The sequence below is a fragment of the Leptosomus discolor genome, chromosome 5, assembly GCF_034619465.1.
Source record: "Leptosomus discolor isolate bLepDis1 chromosome 5, bLepDis1.hap2, whole genome shotgun sequence".
Classification (NCBI taxonomy): Eukaryota; Metazoa; Chordata; class Aves; order Leptosomiformes; family Leptosomidae; genus Leptosomus; species Leptosomus discolor.
Window position 1 is genome coordinate 70,584,302 of NC_141395.1, and position 22,344 is coordinate 70,606,645.

General features: G+C 55.1%; 2 protein-coding genes across 2 annotated transcripts; one reads left to right on the forward strand and one right to left on the reverse strand.

The window, feature by feature from the left end:
- Positions 1 to 1,596: 1,596 nt before the first annotated feature.
- On the forward strand, positions 1,597 to 7,318 carry NAPRT (nicotinate phosphoribosyltransferase). Its single transcript, XM_086466041.1, has 13 exons — positions 1,597 to 1,783; positions 3,054 to 3,181; positions 3,291 to 3,373; positions 3,556 to 3,686; positions 3,768 to 3,883; positions 4,004 to 4,197; positions 4,373 to 4,513; positions 4,630 to 4,714; positions 4,997 to 5,077; positions 6,267 to 6,369; positions 6,495 to 6,652; positions 6,931 to 7,038; positions 7,178 to 7,318. The coding sequence occupies exons 1-13, from the start codon at positions 1,597 to 1,599 to the stop codon at positions 7,316 to 7,318; spliced, it is 1,656 nt and encodes a 551-aa protein (XP_086322167.1).
- Positions 7,319 to 10,287: 2,969 nt separating this feature from the next.
- LOC104345457 (ubiquitin carboxyl-terminal hydrolase CYLD) lies at positions 10,288 to 22,344 on the reverse strand. Its single transcript, XM_009949946.2, has 14 exons — positions 21,883 to 22,344; positions 21,520 to 21,801; positions 21,240 to 21,309; positions 20,197 to 20,417; positions 19,638 to 19,791; positions 18,155 to 18,293; positions 17,419 to 17,529; positions 16,091 to 16,182; positions 14,968 to 15,034; positions 13,741 to 13,873; positions 13,320 to 13,428; positions 12,997 to 13,115; positions 11,518 to 11,737; positions 10,288 to 11,083 (listed from the first exon to the last, which is right to left on the reverse strand). Exons 1-14 carry the CDS (start codon positions 22,342 to 22,344, stop codon positions 10,899 to 10,901), a joined length of 2,364 nt encoding a protein of 787 aa, XP_009948248.1. The 3' UTR covers positions 10,288 to 10,898.

Here is a 22,344-nt window from a genome sequence, read left to right on the forward strand (position 1 = left end):
GTGCAGCTTCTCCAGAGCGATTTGTTGCGAGGCTTCGGGGTATTTCCCTTCTTTGTTCCCATCGTAGAAGGAAAAACCTTGAGACAGGCGTGACCTTCACTTCTGGGTTGGAATGAAGGTCTGAATCAGCAGGAGGGGCTGAATTTCCTCCCTCTTTTCCCTTTGCTGCTCTTGAGATCCCGCACAGGTCACTTGGGCTGATCGTTGGGTTCGTGAGGAGCCAGGGCTGTGCTGAGCGTGGCCTGTGGGAAGGGGAGGTGACATTCCCAGCTGTAGGCCCGTGCCTTGGTGTGGGCAGTGTTGTGTTGTGCGTGGTACGTGTCCTCTGCTTGGTGCTGGTTGCACCTTGTTCCCGGGACTCCACATGCGTGTTGGGCTGGGTACTGGCATCCCCAGAGCCCGGGGTGCCTGGTGTCCTGCGTGTCTGTTGTCCCATGTGCTGCCGTCCCCAGTGTCCCCAGTGGTCTGGGTGCTGGCAGAGCTGGGGCCATGTTTGCTCGGAGATGGGTGTGCAGTGTCCCAGGTGCCTGCTGCCACCCCTGGTGCCTAGTGTCTCTTCTGTGCCACCATCTCCAGTGCCATCTGTGTGCCATCATCATCATCCCCAGTTCCCAGCGTCTCCTCTGTGCCATCATCCCCTGTGTACTTGTCCCCTGTGTGTTGTCACACCTGGTGCCATCTGTGTCCCCTCTGTCTCTGTCCTGCCATTCCCAGTGCCATCTGTCCCCCCTGTGTCCTGCCACCCCCACTGCCCAGTGTCCCCCATGTGTCCCAGGTCCCTTGTGTGCCACCATTCCCCATGTCCTTGTCCCCTGTGTGCTGCCATCCCTAGTGCCCCATGTCCTCTATGTGCTCCCATTCCCAGTGCCATCATACCTGGTGCCCAGTGTCCCCTCTGTGCTACCATCCCTGGCGGCCTTGTCCCCTCTGTGCTGCCATCCTGGGTGCCATCTGTGTGCCCAGTGTCCCGAGTCCCCTGTGTCCCACCACCCCCGATGCCATCTGTGTGCCCTGTGTCCAAGGGTCCCCCGTGTGCTACCATTCCTGGTGTCCCCAGTCCCCTGTGTCCCACCACCCCCGCTGCCCAGTGTCCCTCATCCCCTATGTGCCACCATCTCTGCTGCCATCTGTGCTCAGTGTCCCGTATGTGCCATCATCCCCTATGCCACCTGTATCCCGCCACCCCTGCTGCCCCGTGTCTCTCATCCCCTGTGTCTTGCCACCCCTGGTGTCATCTGTGTCCAAGGGTCCCCCGTGTGTCCTCAGTCCCCTGTGTCCCATCATCCCCGGTGCCCAGTGTCCCATATGTCCCCCGAGTCCCCTGTGTGCCACCATCCCCGCTGCCACCTCTGCCCTGAGCCCACTCAGTGCCGCCTACCCCCTGGTGCCCAGTGTCCCATATGTCCCCCGAGTCCCCTGTGTGCCACCATCCCCGCTGCCACCTCTGCCCTGGGCCCCTCAGTGCCTCCCTCCCGCGCTGCCCCGTGTCCCCCGCCCCTCGCCGGTGCCGCCTTCCCGCCCGTCCCCGGGCCCGTCCCGCCGCCGCCGCCACCGCCCTCCTCTCCCGCCGCTCCCAGGCTGCCCCGCGGCCGGGCCATGGCGCCGCTGGCAGACCTCTACCAGCTCACCATGGCCTATGGGCACTGGCGGGCCGGGCGGCACCGCGCCCCCGCCGCCGCCGAGCTCTTCTTCCGCCGCGCTCCCTTCCGCGGCGCCTTCGCGCTCGGCGCCGGCCTGGCCGAGGCGCTGCGCGGCCTCCGCGCCTTCCGCTTCTCCGCCGCCGGTGCGTCCGCGGGGGGACGGGGAGGGGGGACCCCTCGGAGGGGGGCGGGGGGGGGGGGGGGCTGAGGCGGAGGGAGAGGGACAGCGCTTGAGGGGGATAGGAGGGACCGGAGGGAGGAGGGTGTGTGGAAGAGACAGCCTTCAGGGGGACAGGGGAGCCCCTCAGGGGGACCTGGGGGACAGGGACAGCTCACAGGGGGACCTGGGGGACAGGGGAAGCCCCCTGTGGGACCTGTGGGGGGACAGGGGCAGCTCACAGGGGGACCTGGGGGACAGGGGAAGCCCCCTGTGGGACCTGTGGGGGGACAGGGGCAGCTCACAGGGGGACCTGGGGGACAGGGGGACACGGAGGGCTGGACAGAGACAGACCTCAGGGGGACAGGTGAACCTGCCAGTGGGACGTGTGGGTGGGACAGGGAAACCCCCCAGTGGGACTTACAGGGGGTCAGGGGCAGCTCACAAGGAGATTTAGGGGGGGCAGGTACATCTCAGAGTAACCTGGGGGACAGGGGGACACAGGGGAACCCCCCAGTGGGACCTATAGGGGGACAGAGACAGCCCTCAGGGGCACAAGGGAACCCCCCAGTGGGACCTATAGGGGGACAGAGACAGCCCTCAAAGAGATAGGGGAACCCTTCAGTGGGACAGGGGTGCCCCTCAGTGGGACCTGGGGGGCGACAGGAGAACCCCTCAGGGGGATCTGGAGGACAGGGACAGCTCATGGGGGGGGGGGGGGAACGACACAGGGACGGACACTGACGGACGGACAGGGATGGGGACAGGGGGATACAAGGGGGTGGAGGGCCCTCAGGGGGACAGGAGAACCCCTCAGGGGGATCTGGAGGACAAGGACAGCTCACTGCGGGACAGAGGGATACAAGGGAGTGGAGAGAGAGTCCTCAGGGGGACAGGGTAACCCCTCAGTGAGACCTGTGGGGGGACAGAGGGACAGAGAGGGGTGGACACAGACAGCCCTCAGTGAAACTTGGGGGACACTGGGACACCCTCCTGGAGGACAGTGCTCCCATGGGCAGTCCCTCAGAGGGGACTTGGGGGCGGGGGGGGCCATGGTACCCTCCCAGGGCGAGGGTACCCCCTACCTCACCGCACCTCTCTCTCTGGGGGGGGGTGTGCTGTGAGGTGGCCTCTGCCCTCAAACTCTCACCCGTCCCTGGCACGGGAGGCTCGGTCCCTCCAGCCTGACCTGTGTCACAGGACCGTGGCCCGGGGGGACCACCCGCCTCGGTGACTACGGAGCTCTGCCCCCACAGACGTCGCCTACCTGCGCTCCGTCCTGCCCAGCACCGTGGAGGATGCCTTCTTCGATTACCTGGCCACCCTGGATGCCTCCGAGGTGACCGTCTCTGCCGTGCCTGAAGGCTCCGTCATCTTCGCCAGGGTGGGACGCGCTTGGTACCCTCCCCTGCTTTGGAGGGGCTGCGGGGCCGTTGGCTCCTGTGTCCCTGGGGAGGACGGACGGGGACGTCACCGCTGGGCTGTCCCCGCAGGTCCCGTTCCTGCAGGTGAAGGGGCCACTGCTGGTGGTGCAGCTGCTGGAGACCACGTTGCTGTGCCTGGTCAGCTATGCCAGGTAGGGACACATCCTGCTCTGGTTCCCTGCTGTGCCAAACCCTCCGAGTCCTGCGGTGGTCCCTGCCATGTCCCTACACATTGGCTGCGGTTCAGCGGATGGGGGGGGGAGGTCCCATAGCCCCCCGCCTTGGCTGTGTGCTGGCTCCACAGCTTGGTGTGACCTCTCCCTTCCTCCCCCAGCCTGGTGGCCACGAACGCTGCCCGCTTCCGACTCCTTGCTGGCCCGGACATGAAGCTGATGGAGATGGGGCTCCGTCGCGCTCAGGGGCCGGACGGCGCCCTTTCGGCCTCCAAGTATTCCTACATCGGGGGTGAGTGCTGCCCCACAGTGCCCTGTGGCACCGCGGCTGTGCCATCGTCACTCGGTGTGTCTCCTCTGTCCCTCCTTGCAGGCTTTGACTGCACCAGTAACATCCTGGCGGGGAAGCTCTATGGCATCCCGGTGCACGGCACCATCGCCCACTCCTTCATTATGTCCTTCGCCTCGCTGGAGGAGGTGCAGCCCCGGGTGAGCATCACCGTGTGGGGCAGGGGATGGGGACGGGACCCTCCACCCATGGCCGCACTCCCGGCGCCATGGCAGATGCCATGGGGTGTGCGAAGCTCATGTTCTGCCCCCACCGGGTAGGAGCTGGTGCCGCTGGCAGGAGGAGAGCCGGTGGATCTCCCGGCCCTGGCTGAGTTGTGGCTGCAGCGGGTGTGTGAGCTGCTGCAGACCTCCCCGGAGGCGGCCAACCGGGGCGAGCTGGCCGCTTTTGTGTCCTACGCCGTCACCTTCCCGCACAACTTCCAGGGGCTGCTGGACACATATTGCGTCAGGAGGTGAGACGGCCACCGTGGCAGAGGGGACAGACACGTTCCTCCTCGCTGGGTGGCCTCAAAGCGAGGATGTTTCCTTCACTGTAGCCTGACGCAAGGCTTGGACCCGCTGCTGGAGCCGACGTGGGTCCCTGTCCCACCAGGCAAGGGACACTAACCCTCTCCTTGCCCACGCCAGGAGCGGCTTGCCCAACTTCTGTGCCGTAGCGCTGGCCCTGCACCAACTGGGGTACCGGGCCATTGGGGTGCGCCTGGACAGTGGGGACCTGGCCCAGCAGTCCAAGGAGATCCGCCGAGTGCTCCAAGCCTGCGGTGCTCAGTGAGTCCCCCCACCAAGCCGCTGCTTGTCCCCACCGTGGGCACCCACTGCCTCCTCCTGCCAGCGTGGGAGCCCCTGCATCCCCTCCCTTCCTCACTCTCCCTGCCTCTCGCCAGCTTCCAGGTGCCCTGGTTTGAGACCATCCCCATCGGTGTCAGCAATGACATCAGCGAGCAGAGCCTGGAGGAGTTCAGGCAGGAGGTGAGGTCGCTGCTGTCAGGGACGAGACGTCACCTTGGCTTTCGCTGAGGTTTGGGGTGCGTGGGGTGGCCGTGAGAGTCACCTGGGCTTTGCTCCCTGGGTGGGAACAGAGAAGAGTTTCCAGGCTGGGAAGAAAAAAAAGGCTTTTGGGTGGGACAGACACAGGGCACCCTCGGACAGAGCATCCTCTGACCTGCCCCTTGGCTCTGTTTTTTGGTACGGGCTTAAAACCCAGTGGCAAGGCTGGGCTGTTGATGGCCGCTGTCTTCTCTGCTGCACCAGGGGAGCGAGATTGACGTGATCGGCGTCGGGACGAACCTGGTGACGTGTCCCCTGCAGCCGTCGCTGGGCTGCGTTTACAAGGTAATGGTGGCAGCCGCTCTCTGCCCTGCTTGGCTGGCGGGACGTGGAGCGCCAGGGCTTCGCGTGGCTTGGGAATTCAGTTCTAAGGGACGATGCTACGAGGCCAATGTCATCAAATCATGACGTGGTTTGGGTTGGAAGGGACCTTTGAAGAGCATCCAGTTTCAATCCCCCATCTAGTCCAACCCCCCTGCCATGGGCAGGGACACTTTCCACTAGACCAGGTTGCTCCCAGCCCCATCTATCCTGGCCTTGAGCACTGCCAGGGAGGGGGCAGCCACAGCTGCTCTGGGCAACCTGATCCAGTGTCTCACCACCCTCACAGGGAAGAATTTCTTCCTAATATCTCATCTAAATCTCCCCTCTTTCAGTTTGAAACCATCACCCCTCGTCCTGTTGCCCGGTAAAAAGTCTCTCCCCATCTTACAGGCCCCATTTCTATATCAAAAGACCACAAGAAGGTCTCTGGAGCCTTCTTCAGGCTGAACCCCAACTCTCTCAGCCTTTCTCCATAGCAGAGGTGCTCCAGCCCCTTGAGCATCTTCATGGCTTCCTCTTGACCCACTCGAGCAGGTCCATGTCTTTCTTACATCCCAGAGCTGGACGCAGCGCTGCAGGTGGGGTCTCAGCAGAAGGGAGTAGAGGAGGAGAATCCCCTCCTTGCACATGCTGGCCACGCTGCTCTGGATGCAGCCCGGGAGATGATTGCGAGCGTACATTGCTGGGTCATGTCTAATTCTTTGCCCACCAAGGTTCCCCAGGTCCTTCTCCACAGGCTGCCCCGACCCACGTGTACACACTTGGCCTTGTTGAACTTCATGAGGTTCGCACGGGCCCACCTCTCCAGCCTGGCCAGGTCGCTCTGGATGGCCTCCCTTCCCTCCAGCATGTTGACCGCACCACACAGCTCAGTGTCATCAGCAAATTTGCTGAGGGTGCACTCAATCCCATCATCTACATCCTCCTTGAAGGAGGTGTCCTTGTTGAGACCATGTAACAAGAAGCTTGCAGGCAGGAGGAGGCAGGATATCCAACTTCAGGCTGCTTTGAGGGTTGGGTTTTTTTTAATGATTTATTCAGCAGCTTTGCATCAGTGGCCTCCCCAGCCCCTGGGGACACAGAGAGAGGACACAGAACTCAACCCAGTCTTCAGCACCAGCGTCAGCCCTTTAACCTCCTTCTCCTACAGCTGGTGGAGGTCAACGGCTCCCCATGCCTGAAGCTCACAGAGGATGAGGAGAAGATGACAATCCCAGGGGCAAAGATGATCTATCGGCTCTATGACACTGCTGGTGAGTTGGGAGATCCTTGCCCCGGTGCTGCCCCCTTGCCCTGCATCTCCCCCTGCTCTCCTGCTCCATAACCCTGTCCCCGATGTCCCACGCACGCACTAGCCCCTAACCTGGCACCCCTGCAGGTCACCCCTTCATGGACCTCATGGCACTGGAAGAGGAACCCTCGCCCAGTGCAGGGCAGGAGCTGGCAATCCGTGTCCTGGGGCGGCTTGGTGAGACCAGCAAGGTCGTGCCCACCACTGTGGAACCTCTTCATCGCATGTACTTCAGAGATGGCCAGGTCCGGGGCTGGTCTGCCTTCTGGTGCCAGGGTGTCCTCCATGACCCATGTTGGGTCAAGCACCAAGCCAGGGTGGTGGTGTCTTGGCAGTAACGTCAGGATCAAAGGGTTAAAGCCCAGTGTTCCCTGGCGTCCGAGACGTTCCCTGCCCCAACAACTCAGGTGCCACGCTGGACACGGTGGTGGCATCAGCCTAGCCTGGAGCAGGCTCGTTGGGGATTGGGGCGGGGTGCCTGGTTCCCCACGTGGACGTGGTCATGTTATCTGCATCCCTGCAGGTGTGTGAGCCGCTGCCCAGCCTGCTGGAGGTGAGGAGCCACGCGCAGGCATCCCTCAGCCTCCTCAGCCCCGCTCACCGCCGGCTCCACGAGCCACAGCCCTATCCGGTACGTCCGCCGCTTGCCAGGCACCATCGGTACACACCCGGGAACCCTGCCCGGCCCCGGTAGCCTGAGCCAAGGCAATGTGGCTCCACCGTGGAGCATGGTGGGGCATGCTCACCGTCCCCTCTTGCTCCTGTGCCAGGTGGCCGTAACGGAGAAGCTGCACCGGCTCCTCACCGAGCTGCGGCAGGCCAGCCAGAAAGGGGGGGCCTGCTTGCCCCCTGCCCACCCACGCCAGGCACAGCCCCTGCCTGGGAGCGGCTCATCTTCTGCACTCTTTTGAAGATCGGATGGCTAACTGGGAATTACTGGTTCTGATGTTGCTGCTGCGTGGTGCTAATCCGAGAACCGTGGAGGAACTGGAAAAGGATCCTGGGGTCCCGCTGGCGAAGCTGGGCAGAGGGATGGGGCAGGCAGAGCTGGGAAGCAGCTGTCCCCATGTCCTCTGGACGTGACAATCCTTTCCTGCCCTCCCTGGTAGCCCTGCCAAACCCTGTACCTTCCGCCATGGCAGTGCTGCCCATCTTGGTGGCCCTGCCACCCCCTGTGCCTTCCGCCATGGCAGTGCTGCCCACCTCGGTGGCCCTGCCACCCCCTGTGCCTTCCGTGGTGACAGCCCATGCTACAACTCTTTGGTGGCACTAGAGACCAAATCTTGACCACACTACAAGTGGTCCTACCATGGAAAGGGCCAACCTGTGTCCTCTGGGACAGTGGTGGCAGATGCACTTGGCCCTTCCACTTCTAGGCTTTGGCTCTGTGGCCACGTTTCCTCTCTTTTCTATTTTGGGTATGTTCCCAGGAGCATGAAGGCCAGCTCCAGGTTGACACCTTGAACCTGATGTTCGTAGAGGAAGTGTGGCACTAATACCCTCAAGTAGCTTCATCCTAAGCGAAAAACCCAACAAAATAAAGGCCTTTACCCACTCTGACCCCACTGCATGGCTGCCCTGGTCCTTCAAAACGCTTGTTGCCTTCAGCTTGGACGTTTAATTCAACGTCCTTCACTTCGTGGTTTACAACCAAGTAAACCTGGAATGAAAAAGCAAGTGCTGACCCCCGAGAGGAGCTGGGGGTGGCCCCAGCAGGTGCCGCGTGGCATCCTATGACCCTAATTCCAGTGAAACCCCCTCTTGTAGCTCCACTGGGAATATGTCTCATGTGCAGGCAGTGAGTGTTTGACAGCTTTATCAAAACAGGAGCAAGAAAAGTTGTTGCATGGAATGGGGTATTGGGGGGGGGGAAACACTGCACAGACTGAATCTTCTCTGAGACCTGCGTATTTTCCTCTAATCCTGCCCCAGTGTGTAACAGGGAAAATAGTAAATCCTGATGGTCTCTTGTTTCTAAAAAAAAAAAAAAAAAAAAAAAAAAGAAACCCAAAAAACCCAAGAGGCTGGAGCTCCCTGTCGCAATGCTCCAGCTCTGGGCACTGTTTCACACTCAGCATTTTAAGAAAGGAAAAGAAAAAAAAAAATTTATATATATATATGTATATCCAGGAAAACGAGGCTTTTGCTATTAAAACTTACGATTTTTTAAAGCAGAAGCACCAGACACACAAAAACCCAAACCCCAGCGTACCTGAGTAGAGATTGTCCTGAGGTGGTAGGAGAGAAGGAATGAAGAAGAACTTTTAAGTCGATGAGGACAGACAGCAAGACAGCACCACCCTCCAGCCACCTCCACGGCCACAGAGGATCGGCCAGAGCTCAGCAAGGCAGTTCACAAGCAGGGCAGACCCATCCTCAGGATGAGCCGTTGCTAGATCTGCCACCGTCTCTCCTACCCCTAGAGAGACTCTTCAGCTGCTGGTGCTTTGGCTTTGCCCAGGACCATCTTGGAGTATCTCCAAGGATGGAGCCTCCCCCACCTCTTTGGCAACCTGCGCCAGTGATCGTCACCCTCACGGTGAAGAAGTGTTTTCCTGATGTTCAGGGGGAACCTCCTGTGTTTCAGTTTGTGCTGGTGGCCTCTGCTCCTGGGCACCATGGAGAAGATCCTGGCTGTCCTCTTTGTACCCTCCCTTAAGGTATTTCTAGACATTGATGAACTCTCTCGGAGCCTTCGCTTCTCCAGGCTGAACAGTCCCAGCTCTCTCAGCCTTTCCTCATAGGAGATGCTCCAGTCCATCATCTTTGTGGTCCTTCGTTGGACTCTCTTCATCTCTCTTGTACTGGGGAGCTCAAAACTGGATCCAGTACTCCAGGTGTGCCCTGATCAGCAGGGAAGGATCCCCTTGACCTGCTGGCAACCCTTTGAATGCAGACCAGGGCATTGTCCACCTTCTCTACCATGGGTTCACATTGCTGCCTTGTGGTCAACTTGGGGACATTGTTTGTCTTCTCTACCACATTGCTGCCTCGTGGTCAACTCGGTGTGGAGGCCCAGATGTCATCTGGGAGCTGAACTCGACAAGCAGCGCTCTCAAAACATCAGCTGTGTGTTAACAGTCCGGGTTCATGACACAACAGCCACCCGTTGTAGCCACCACATACAGAAGGGACACACCAGAAGATAAAGCCATCAAGCTGTGGAGGTCCCAGTTCGTACCACAGCCCCAGCTGTCTGCAGAAAAGATCCTCCACCACCCGTTACCATGTGGCCCAAGCCAACAGGGCCGATAAAAAGCTACAGGCCGCAGATTACAACTACTGCACCTTGCATTAAAGAGGAAAAAAAGAGCAGGAGGGAGATTGCAGCTGCACATCTGGGGCTCCTGGATGCGTCCCTCAAAGCTTTGGTGTCCTGTCAGTCCCATCTGGAATCTGGGCGCCCCAGTTCATAGCCTGGACTCCCGTAACAGCTTCCCACTGCCATGACAGCATGTGCATAATAGCTGAACCCCCCCAGTTTGCAAATTGAAATTATTTAACTTAAGGAATTCCAGTTCCCACCCAGAGAGCCTAAACCTTACTGCAGTCACAGCAGAAAAGTCCAAGAGTGCTCATTTTTTCCTTTTTTTTTTTTCCCTTGGAATTCTGTTCTTGCTCTTCGACACAGATCTCAGAAGCAAAGATGGGCCAGTAAGTGCTAAAAGGGAGGTGAAAACACCCAATCATGTCACAATAGTGCAGACTTTGCAAAAAAAAAAAAAAAGAGGAAGCATAAGGAGCTCACGCGCTGTTCCTCTGCTCCATCTTTCTTCCAGTTTTTTTTTCTTACAAAACTATGTATTTTTAAAAGCATATTTGCAGCTCAAGCCATCCAGTTAACCTCATGGTAAAAGTGCCAGAGTATTAGTGCTGGATAAGGAATGCGCAGACAACTCAGGGACCCAGCTTTTAAGTGTGGGGTCATGTCCCAGACCTCAAGAAAACCCCTCGTCCTGACCCATCTCCGAACCACACCGGTGCTGCTCACCCCTCCTGCTTTTTGCAGCCCGCGAGGCCACATGAGGATGTCTTGACGCAGGGCAAGGCTGCGGTTTTCTTGGGCTCTTTGCAAACCTGAGGATAACCGCTCATGTTTTGATTAGATGCTGGTCCTCAGCTTTGGAGGGAAGGGGAGAAAAAGATGTTGGGGAGGACTCTGAGGTAGAGCAGAGCTGCTGAGTGCCTGGGGAGGAAGGCAAGTGGAAAGGGAAAATAGGAAATGAGAATGAATTGGAGCATAAATAATTCAGAGTCCAGGTCTGCCAGAAATACCAATGATCACTTGATAAGGCCAGGTGGAGGATTTAACAAACCCAGGCAGGCTGACGTGGATAGTTTGATACCAGACACTGGAAGAGGTAAGAAGAGGCAGAAGTGGAAGCTCGGGGCACCCAGACTCGGCTGCTCTCACTGATGACGGGCTGCAGGGTTGACCCAAGCTCACATTTCCGACGCCTCACTGCTTGGTGGCACCAGCCCGAGGCAGCATCATTTGTAAAGTGCCATCTTCTTGCTCTGGTACATGTACATGTAGGCGTCACAGAAGAGGCGTTTGGCCACTCCATCCATGTCCCGAGGTTGCTCCAGGGCTAGCGCGGCCAGCGGCAAGTGGAGGTATTTGGCAACTTCAGGACACAGCGTCACCGTGGGAATGTTGAAGCCGTTTTCATCCCCTAACCCGGAAAGAAGGAGAAAACTCCAAATCAGGTCACAAAGGACAAGTCCCTACAGCTCAAGTAAATCCCATCATGCTCAACATTATCATAGCGCCCTAGCTGGGAGACCTGGAGGCCAAGAACAAAGTGGGGAAGGACAGAGGGGTCCTCGGCCCGTCCCAGCTGGCTCAACAAGTCCCTTGTTTGAACACAGCCAGAGAACAACGCACCAGGAGGAACTCACACTTGCTTGGCTTGGCCATAGTCTTCTCTAGGGTCTACTTAAGTGGTCACTGTTGGAAGCAGGGTCCAGAGAGAGCCTAAATTGTGCAGGGGGCTTCAGAGGAAAAGGTGGACTGCCCAGCACCTACGCAATGGCAGACTCTCGCAGCCGCCCACCGCGCGGTGCTGGGCCGCGATCCAAGCTCCGAGCCCGCCCACCGTGTCCTCACCGTGCCTGTCGGCCATGCTGTCGAAGAACATCCAGTGCTCGTTCTCGGGGCCGTATTTCACAAAGGAGACGTAATGACTGGTCTCGATGCAGAGCACCGCGAAGAGCTCCATCTTCTCACGAGGGACCTGCTGGCTGCCCCGGGGGCTCCGGCTGTGAAACTCTTCTGGGACGTGCAGCCTCGTTGGCTTGTGCGTTTTGCGTCGGTAGTGGGAGTGAACCTGAGGAGAGACGACAGGGTGGCACCGCTGAGTGGGCAGAACTGAGCCTGGCCTGCCAGAAAGAGGAGCGTGCAGGGGTCAGAGCCCCAGTTTGTTCACAGAATCGTAGGGGTTGGAAGGGGGGGACCTCTGGAGATCATCTAGTCCAGCCCCCCTGCCAGAGCAGGATCACCTAAAAGAGGTGTCACAGGACAGCATTCAGGTGGGTTTTGAATGTCTCTGGGGACGGAGACTCCACAACCTCTCTTGGCAGCCTGTTCCAGTGCTCTGCCACCCTCAGAGGGAAGAAGTTCCTCCACACGTTTAGATGGAACCTCCTATGTTCAAGTGTGTTCCCACTACCTCTCGTCCTGTCACTGGTCACCACCGAAAAAAGCCTGGCCCTATCCTCCTGACACCTACCCTTCAGATATTTATAAGCATTGATAAGATCCTCCCTCAGTCTTCTCTAGGCTAAAAAGGCCCAAGTCCCTCAGCCTCTCTTCGTAAGAGAGATGCTCCAGCCCCCTCATCATCTTTGTAGCCCTTTGCTGTACCCTCTCCAGTAGCTCCCTGTCCCTCTTGAACTGGGGGGCCCCAGAACTGGACACAGCACTCCAGACGTGGCCTCATCAGGGCAGAGTAGAGGGGGAGGAGCACCTCCCTCGACCTGCTGGCCACACTCTTCTTCATGCACCCCAGGATGCCATTGGCCTTCTTGGCCACAAGGGCACCTTGCTGGCTCATGGTCAACTTGTTGTCTAACAGAACTCCCAGGTCCTTCTCTGCAGAGCTGCTCTCCAGCAGGTCGACCCCCAGACTGTGCTGGTGCGTGGGGTTATTCCTCCCCAGGTGCAGGACCCTACACTTGCCCTTGTTGAACCTCACCAGGTTCCTCTCTGCCCAGCTCTTCAGCCTGTCCAGGGCTCACTGAATGGCAGCACAGCCTTCTGGCGTGTCAGCCACTCCTCCCAGTTTTGTGTCATCATCAAACTTGCTGAGGGTGCACTCTGTCCCTTCATCCAGGTTGTTGATGAATATATTGAGGAGGACTGGACCTACATTCCCCACTGCTCTGACTCCCATGGTCCCTGCGTGCCAGGCAATGGCACTGTGTCAACAGGCTGGCAGCAAGAAGCTGAGATGTGAGCCTGTCACCCACCAAGAAAGGCCCGAAAGCTGTAGGAATGCTCCTGGGGAGATGGCGTGGAAGGCCCAGCACCCTGTGCAGGATCAGTCCTTATTTAAGCTCAACACAAGCAGCCAAAGAAAATGAATACCTGTCTAGAGCAGGAGCTGCAGAACTGCTTCAAGCCCGTAGCTGCGAACACCTTGTCTTTGAAACACTCCGAACACTCCAGGGTGGCGACATCACCGCACACGCAGCACTCCCTGGGACCTGCAGAGGCAACAGGGGTGAGAGGACGTGTCTTCTCCGGGTCTCACCCGAAATCCAAATTTCATCCTGCCAAAACTGGTGTTCGGGGAAGAAGAATCACCCCACGATCCCGCCTCACATCTGCTCACAACCCACAGAGGCGAGATCCCTCACCCAGCTGTTCGCAGTCCAGCCGGGCAGCTTTACCATTGCCTCACAACTTACTGTCAAGCAGCAGATCTGTTATATCCAGCTCCAAGGAAGGAATGATTTTGCTGAACATTTTATAGTCCTTCCCAAAACGCGGCATTTGGATAATGAAGCAAGATGGGATCTGGGGGAAAGAAAGGCAAACGAGTCACCCTGCCAGAAGAGACAAACCTCAGAGACTCTTCTCTCCATATTGCTGCTGGGAGTAAAGACTTTCTGCTCTGGTTATTCACAAGACAAAATGGCGACAGGGAAAGCACAGCCCTCTTCCTAGGTCACGCTCAGATTCCCCAAGACCTCTCTCTCGTGGCTGTATCCTGCTGCTTGGCAGGATTGGATGTAAGGCATACTAGACTCACTGGCAGGCACAGGTACGTTGGAGGAAGCAAGAAAGAGGCAGCAGAGAGCAGTGTAGGCGGAAGGTAGCTGGGCTCACCTCCACTAGCTTCAGCTCGGAGGATAGGAAGGAGTGTTCCACTAACTGCTGCACATCGGGAACCACCAGATCCTCCTGTTTGTCCATAAATATCTGGTAACAGTAACAGTCCTGCTCCTTCTGGCCTCCTGACCTGCAAGGAGTGGTCACGGGGCTTGTTTATGTGGTGCTGCGAACATCTGAACTCCCAGAGGACATACTGGTTTTGCCCTCCAAGAGCTTCTGGGCCCAAGGCACCAAGGGCTGCTTGGTGCAACGCTGATGCAAAGCATCCCCCCCCCCCCCCCCCCCCCCCCGCCAAAATACTAAATATACGGCATGAGAAGAGGACACAAGTACCATTTTCAGTCTCTTTATCCCTCCTGCTCCTATAAGCAAAACTCACATTCCCCTCGTCGATGTGAATATTAAAAGACACTTCAGCGTTTTTTCAACCAACTACACTACGGCTCAATCCGCAAACTCCTCCTCAGATGAAGGATCTGTTTGTAACGGCACATACAAAAGCCACAGAGTAAAACTCGCTGCCTTCAAAAGGTGAGCTGTGTGCAGAGGATCTCCCACAAGCCCTACATCCCGGAGCCAGCAGAGAAAGGATTTCCTTCAGATGACCCTCTGCAGGGGAGCTGCAGTACAGAGTCGTCTTTGTGCTCAGCTTTTCCAAGCACTCCATGATCTATGGCTTGACTGATGTCTCAACAAAGGAGCACAGAAACTAAACAAATCCCCTTCTATGCTCCCGAACAGCACAGTTATTTTTGGCTTCCTTCAGCCTCTCATCCTCTTTGTAGAGTCCTGAAAAACTGGGACTGCATCCACGGACTCCCTGTTTGAGAGGCTGCAGGACCTGAGCCAGCTTGACAGCCTGGACACATCCCAAACGCATCCAAAGGCTGTCAGATCCTGCTGGCTTTGCACTGAGGGTTGACACTACATTTCTCCAACCACTGCTGGCTCTCCCTAAGGACAAGACGAGGTTTTTATCATTGTTTTCTAAAGGCGGCACCTCCAGGGAGAGCTTAGAAGTGTCTTTTCCTGGGCACGTCACCTGGGATGAGACCCAAACAAGCAGGATCACACAGACAGTAGAGAGGAACTGCCCACAACTCGCTGAGCTGTGCCTCCAAAGCCTCCATGAAAAGGTGCAAGGAACACCCGGGGATCGTGAGGTGGATAACTAACGAGCCTGGCCTGGGTAAATCGTATCACTTAGATATGGCAACTTACTGCAGCTTCAAGAGCGGCTCTATTCCCAGGATCTGCTGCATGATGAGACTGAGGAACTCCTCAGGATCTAGAAGGGCAGAGAAAAGCATGGGTCACACCACAGCGGGAATGCTGCCTTGCCCCACTGCATCCAGAAGGCGAAAGCTGCCAGATCAACATGAGCCAGCATTTCATGAATGTGGAATCTCCTCTTTTACTCTAGGTAAGGGGATGATCGGGCTAAAAGCTGAGAGCACTTGGTTGATGCCTAAATCCTAGGGTGAGCATGAAAAAAAAGCAAACCACCTTTCAGCTACTGCGCTTTTACAAGCTGGGCCATCACAGTAACACCATCTCAGAGACTTTAACAGACAGTTACTGCTAACACCAAAAGTATAAACTCAGAGTGAAATTGGGGACAGCTATGGAAATTCAAGAAACAAACAGTTAAACTATCCTTGGCTAAAATAAATATACAATAGCGCAACACACAAGTGCTGTTCGCTGACAAGAGACCTGCTGTTTCTGGAAGAATCAATGTCACTTATTTACTATGCAGGTACTTAGAGGTTGTTGCAGTGATGTTTGGCGTTGGTGTAATCTGTTTCCTTGTTGTAGGAAACAACCCGTGCTGCGCATAGGTGGAAACGTGGTGGTTGCAACCAGAGGTCGGTGGGCTTCAGCTGCAGCGGTTTTCTGTCCTATTTTAACCAGACCACAGTCTTTGAGGAACCTCAATTTACCAGAACTCAGAGACAAAGTTGATCTTGGCAACATGATAAATTGAAGCTAGGTTCTAGCAGGGACATCAGGGATGGACTTATCAGGGTATAACTCAAAGTATAAAGGTCAAGGAAGTTTGCCTTGTGTAAATTCTGTTCACGCAGATCCTCTCCCCTCCCACCAACAGCTGCCATCGGGCAGAATCCCAACAATTCCCATCTTTCCATCAGACTTCAGGACAAATTTCAGCAAAAAAGCCTGTTGAGTTTTACAAGCTGAAAGTATTTTACACGTGAATTTTTACAGCAGGCATATTAATGCACGTGCCTGCAAGAAGCCCACAATTAAGTTGTCAGCCGAGTGCCTGCATGAGGCAGCGCATGGCGAAGCAGCCCGAGGAACACCCCAGAGAGCACGTTACCTTTCTCTGCATTGGTAAAACTTGAGCACTGGCCCTTTTCGGTGAGCTGCTCCCTCAGGTGCATCACACTGCTGGCCCTGACGAAGCCAGTCCTAGAAAGAACAAGCAGCTGCAGATGATCTCTCCAGTGTATTTACATCATCAAATGGTTTGGGTTGGACATTTAGATATCATCTAGTCCAACCCCCCTGCCATGGGCAGGGACATCTTCCACTAGATCAGGTTGCTCCAAGCCCCATCCAGCCTGGCCTTGAGCACTGCCAGGGAGGGGGCAGCCACAGCTTCTCTGGGCAACCTGTGCCAGTGTCTCACCACCCTTACTGTAAAACATTTCTTCCTTATCTCCAATCTAAACCTACCCTCTTTCAGGTTAAAACCATTCCCCCTTGTTCTGGTAAGAAGTTTCTCTCCATCTTTCTTCTAAGCCCCCTTTATATATTGAAAGGCGGCAAGGACTTCTCCCCAGGCTGAACAACCCCAACTCTCTCAGCCTTTCCTCACAGCAGAGGTGCTCCAGCCCGTGGATCATTTTTGAGGCCTCCTCTGGACCCGCTCCAACAGGTCCCTGTCTTTCTTGTACTGAGGACCCCAGAGCTGGATGCAGGACTCCAGGTGGGGTCTCACCAGAGCAGAGCAGAGGGGGAGAATCCCCTCCCTCGACCTGCTGGCCACGCTGCTCGGGATGCAGCCCAGGAGACAACTGGCTTTCTGTGTGGTTGCCATGGCCAATTTTTCATCCCCAAGTCCTTCTCTGCCAAGGCTGCTCTCGGTCAAATCTCAGCATCACAGAATGCCCCAGAGTTGTACGTCTGCAGCCAGGACAGTGGTCCTCAAGGAAGATGCTCACGTCCTATGTTCAATCCATTCTCCACACCTCTCTTCTGCACCTCTCTAAGGAGGATGAGGAAGGAACCTGGTATCTTTAATACAAATTCCAGAGAATTTAGCTCTCATGCCACGGTCTACATTGCCTACTGCCCTTGGGACTAGCTGCTGATGAAGGCAATGGCACTGCTTCAACTCCAGGGTTCCCCCCACCAGAGATGTCTGAACCCCAGGAATCCCCCTTTCTTCCTTTCACTGAGAAGTGCAGCTCCCAAGGCTTCTTTCTGAGCAGGAGATACTCCTGCACATGCAGTAGGAGTTGTGACAGCCTTACACCCCAGGGAAAGGAACAACTGGAAGAGGAACCCAATGTGAAGACCTTTGGATGTGGCTGGCAGGAGAAACCCTCCAGGTAACCCTTCCCCTCAGTGATAGGTACCACCTGGCTGGGCAGCAGAGAAGGTATGAAGGCAGATGGACAACTTCCAGGATTCTGTACTCACTTTCGGAGAGGATTAACAATCTCATCCCGCAGAATGCTCTGGACGTTCCTGTCACACAGTGGGAACGGCTTGAAGAGCATGATGTCCAGCACGGACGTACAGGAGAAGAGGCTGTGAAAAAGAGTGCGATGGGTGTAAGTCTGATGGGTTTGCAGCCCTAGTTAGAACCAAACCGTTGTGCCCGGTGACAGTCGGTGACTTTTATTTTCAACAGTCCATGCATGCAATTACAGAAAGGTGAGTGACAGTGCGCCTCCACAGCGAGACAAACTACATCTGGTTTAATGAACTCTGGTAGTAAGCAAGGAAACAGCTCAGAGAGAATGAAATCTCGTACTTTGCAGCCAAAACTGCTCATGGGGGGGCACCACTGAGTCTTTTCCTCTCCAAACAGTGCTGCACAGTGACGCTGGGACCTCCTGGGCGGTTTCTTTGCGTCATTACCTCCAGTGACAGAGTCAGCACGGTCCAAGTCCAGAGAACTACGATCTCTCACCACCCTGCATGACAGACACACGGGTACCTTAGGTACTCATGAGGGTTACTTCAGGGCCTGAGAACCTACCAGACTAGGAAGGAGAGCAAAAAGCAGCAAGCATCGAGGCTGCGTTTTCACACCGTTCTATTCTGCTCTATACCAGGTAAATCTTCAGGGAAACACTGCAGTTTAGGGCTCTACCCATTTAAAAAAAACCCACTTACTTAATGAAATGGTGCCACCCAAGCAGGTCCTTACCTGAAGAGAGCTGCATCCATATAGCAGGAATTACAGTGGCCTTGGATCCCCTTCATCCGCCCTCGCAGGACACGCACCGCTGCTTCGTTCCGGAGGGGAGGAAAACTCTCTGGAACCTGCGGAAGAACTTCTTGCCCTCCTACAAGAGAAGCAACAGAAGCAACTCCCTTTAGCTTCCCACCTCGTCTGGGCCAACTCTGCCCTTCCCCGATGCCTCAGAGGTCTGCTCCGCTCAGAAGTCAGCACCACGCTCTTCCGCGCTGCTCCTGCTGGGACTCAACCATGCTGGGATGAAGACTTGTCTCTTTAGTAATTCCACTGGAAACTGAGACAAAAACCAAACCATCTCTGCTTCACCAGAGACATGGCCTAGCTATCCATACCACTTCTGTCATCGTTATGTGAAGTCTAATGAAGACAAGAGCAGCTACAAACGAGTTGGTGCCATGTTATATGCAAGCTTGTGATCTCTCAGTTGAAAGACCAGCGATCCCAGTAGCAAAGGGGACAAAACTGCTTTAATAGCCTCATCTCGCTGGCCTGTCACCTCCTTAAGCTTCAAAGGTGACTTTCTCAATATGGTCTTTCTTGGTTTCTTCAGCGTTTTCCCCTTGTAATTCAATCCCTTCTCTTCAATATGTCCTTAAGACATTCCTCCTTGTCCCTACTCCCAGGTTTTGGGCAGTCCCTACAGGAATCTTGTCTTCTCGTTCACAGTGATCTCATTTACAGTTTCTAAATGGCTAGTTCACGCTGTCTTCTCTGCTCTGGAGGAATTTTTTCCTGTTCAAATGAAAATGTTGACCTGTCCTTCCCTGTCTTCTTGTGACTGCCTGACTGCCCCATCAAGCTCTACATTAAAATGGATTTAATCCTCTCTCCCTTTCCAAGCTCCCTCCCTCGGTCCCCAGGTGCAACACCGTTATCATCTGCCATCTTGGCCACGGACCTGAGTTACCCACTCCAATTCTCCAGAGCCACACGTGCGGTCTACCTTTAACACATAGTAGCTAGGCCAGGCCCTACAGCTAAACCACTTCTCCATATTCAGGTCTCAGTTATCCAAGACCTTTCCTTCTGCCCTGAAAACCACAGGCGGAAGAGCCCCGTCTTGCTTGCAGCATTCACAATCCCTTGCAAAGAGCGCTCCTCTGGAATTCTATCCCCTTGTTACCCACCCCCAACATTTCCTGCCCACTTCCCCTTCTCCAAAACACCCGTGCCACCGAGGCCTCATTTTTAGAACCACTCACAATACGTTCAACGCCCTATCAATGTTATCCTTGTAATAAACCACTTACCACCTTGTAATAAACCACCCTAGAAATACCATCACGGCAACCTCAGCATCCTTAAAACTGCCATCTTTTGGATTACTCAAAGAAAGTGAAGAATATTAAACCACTAATGAAGACACCGAGGCTTCTCCGCAGCGTGCCTCGTCCCAGCACAGCCTCGTCTCCCCTCTCCCCAGCAAACTCACCGTAATCCACGAGGCTCAGCTCGCTGTTGCGCGAACACTGGAAGCGCACGTCGGGCTGGCAGGACTGCAGCTTCACGAAGAGGCCGCGCTTCGGAGCGCAGTGGAAGTAGTATTTGCCCAACCATTCGCCAGCAGTGACCCCCTTATCTTCATCCTGGGAAAAAGAGCATCGAGGAATAACACGAGAGCAGGCTTTCCACGCCTCCTTTAATATCTTAAGAGCTGTGGACAAGTTTGGTCCCCTTACTGTTGACTGTTTTTGTTTATTCTGATTATGTTTTGAACCTATTGATGCTGCTTGTGGGATTCATGATGATTCCATCCCACATTCCAGGAACATTGCTCTAGAAGACAGCAAACCAACCCTCATAATCTTCCCACAAGCTCTCCTCCCCAGCCCAAGGGAGGGCACAATTGTGTTGTTTGCCCTCACACTTCACACTCTGAGGCCCAGCTCAGGCTGAGAGATATGCAAGCTGAAGGTCTTGAAAGAGAAAAGCAACCAAGACCTGCCCCTTCTGATACACAGCCTCACAGCAGGAAATATTTTGCTCCTTACCAGTTCAACTCCTGCCATTTTGTGCTTAATTTGGGGCAGGTAGCCCAACCAGCGGATGATTCCTGACACCTGATTTCCCTTGTCCAAGGTGATCTGGACCATGGAGTTCACCTCCAGGGATGAATCTGCACCTTCGCACTCCTCACCGCTCTCGCTTATCTCTCGTTTCATTTGGTTTGGGTGTCCCAAGCCCATGTCGGACTCGAATGGTGAAAATAAACCTAGTGGGCAGTACAAAATGTCAGGTGAGGTAGAAAGTCAACACCTAATAACAGACACCTCTGGATCTCATCTACTACCAGGTCTGTTTTGAAATTACAGACCACACAGACAAGCACTAAGCTGAGCACCATAAGGTGGAATTCCCCAGTGATATGGTCAAGCTGGTCTAACAGGCCGAGAAGGGACGATCCTGCTTTGTTTCCCTGCTCAAGGCTGCACACTCCAGCCTCTCACTGTCCCTGAAGCTAATCCAGCCCTTCACAGAGCCATTTTGGACCACTGAAACGACAGCAGGGGGGTTATTTCCAAAATATTTTTCTGCCTTTAATGAGGTGAATCAACTCAGTGAAGTGTCGAATCATGGCTCCTCTCGGGCTGGGCCTGACAGCTGCACCGTGTCTTTTGATACCAACAGAGATATTCCACTAATTTCTTCTCATCCAATCACTCACACCATTGCTGCTGGCAGCTTGTGCCTTTCCAAGTTTGTCTGGCATCCGGATGAAGCTACTGCTCCACCTTCTACAGCTAAATTAAAGACTCTTTACCCAGTGGTGCCTTCTCCCCTAGGAAATAGGTCTGCGCTACAATCAGACTCGCCCTTCTTCTTCCTGACAAATAGGTAGACTCGGCTTTAGTTGCCTAATGCAAAGAATTTTGTCCAGAACTTGAGACTTTTTCCACGGACCTTCTCTGCACCCTGATCAACTAAGTTGGGACTAATTGAAGCTTTTGTTGGACTTTCAGCTCCTCGGGAGCCTGCAGAGAAGAAATAAACGCTAAATCCCCAGGAATGTACACGGGGCAGACAGATAACCTACTTTGCAAGCTTTCCTTCACAACAGAGTCCATAGGGATTTCTCTGAAAATGTCCGTTGTTCCTTCTTCTTCCTGAAAGGAGAGGAAAATCTATCAGCTAAATGCTTTATCAGACATAGGACATTCCTGGAACACGAACCAATTCTTTTAAACAGGCCTATAAAGTTTGCATGTCCCATCTGGACATTCCTTCCACTTTTTTTTAAAGTCCCACTGCAACATAAGTTTTTTTAAAAAATCCCCCCAACTCCCCCCGAAAAAAGGCAGCAAAGCTGCTCTTACCGGACAAACTTTAACGAACCATTGGCTTCCCTCCCTGTAAACTGCCATCGCTACTCCTTTTGTGAGGACCTGATCCACGTAGAAGCTAACGGCATCTCCCACTTTCACAGGAACCCCCTCCTCCGTGTCCAGTTTTGGCTTCTGTTTCGCATAGTCGTCATCCGGCGCGGGAATAAACTGGACTTTGCTGAACGGCAGGAAGATCCCGCTGTTCCTTTTACACTTGAAATACTCGGTGCCATGGTAAGATCCATCGCTGCGCCCTCTGTTTTCTCCCTCGCCCTGAACACATGCCAGAAAATGCACGTTACACATGCAAACATTAAGGGGAAAATCACCAACGTGCTTTCTCGACCACTTTACCTGTAACTCCACCCCGAAGAAGAACGGAGACAGCGCAGCCGAAGTGTTTTTATAAATACTCCCGATGTAGCGGATGACAGCGGGGAAATATTGCCGGTCGACCTCCGCCATCACTTTTTGGCCTGGCACGGCCCGCAGAGCCGCTTCAAGGCCCAGCCTCTCCAAGAAGTAGTTCAAGCGTTCATGGTGGCTGCTGACAGCCAGGAGGAAGACGGCTGCCTCCTCGCGCACGGGCTGAAGGATTTCGATGTTTATCGTGACGGTGGAGCTGTCATCCAGCATGATGACTTTCAAGAAGCAAGCTGGGGGCCTGTCGTCAGAGAAGTTGCGCAGGTAACTTCTCTCGCTGCAAAAGCACATGTTCCCAGCTTGGAAGTACTTGCTGCCATAGGCACAGTCTTCTGTCAGGATGTAATAGCAGTTTCCATCCCCTGCGGAAGGCAGGAGGTTGGTCATCGTCAT

What these genes read in the sequence shown, in the direction of transcription:
- NAPRT (XM_086466041.1), top strand. Translation starts at nt 1,597, where the DNA reads ATGGCGCCGCTGGCAGACCTCTACCAGCTCACCATGGCCTATGGGCAC. An exon ending in GCTCCGTCATCTTCGCCAGG is followed by an intron (nt 3,182 to 3,290) that starts GTGGGACGCGCT and finishes CTGTCCCCGCAG; the next exon opens with GTCCCGTTCCTGCAGGTGAA. An exon ending in TCGGCTCTATGACACTGCTG is followed by an intron (nt 6,370 to 6,494) that starts GTGAGTTGGGAG and finishes GCACCCCTGCAG; the next exon opens with GTCACCCCTTCATGGACCTC.
- LOC104345457 (XM_009949946.2), bottom strand. Translation starts at nt 22,344, where the DNA reads ATGACGATGACCAACCTCCTGCCTTCCGCAGGGGATGGAAACTGCTAT. An exon ending in TTTTACCAATGCAGAGAAAG is followed by an intron (nt 15,035 to 16,090) that starts GTAACGTGCTCT and finishes CTGCCCTTCTAG; the next exon opens with ATCCTGAGGAGTTCCTCAGT. An exon ending in GCAGCTCCTGCTCTAGACAG is followed by an intron (nt 11,738 to 12,996) that starts GTATTCATTTTC and finishes GTCTCTCCTCAG; the next exon opens with GTTCACTCCCACTACCGACG.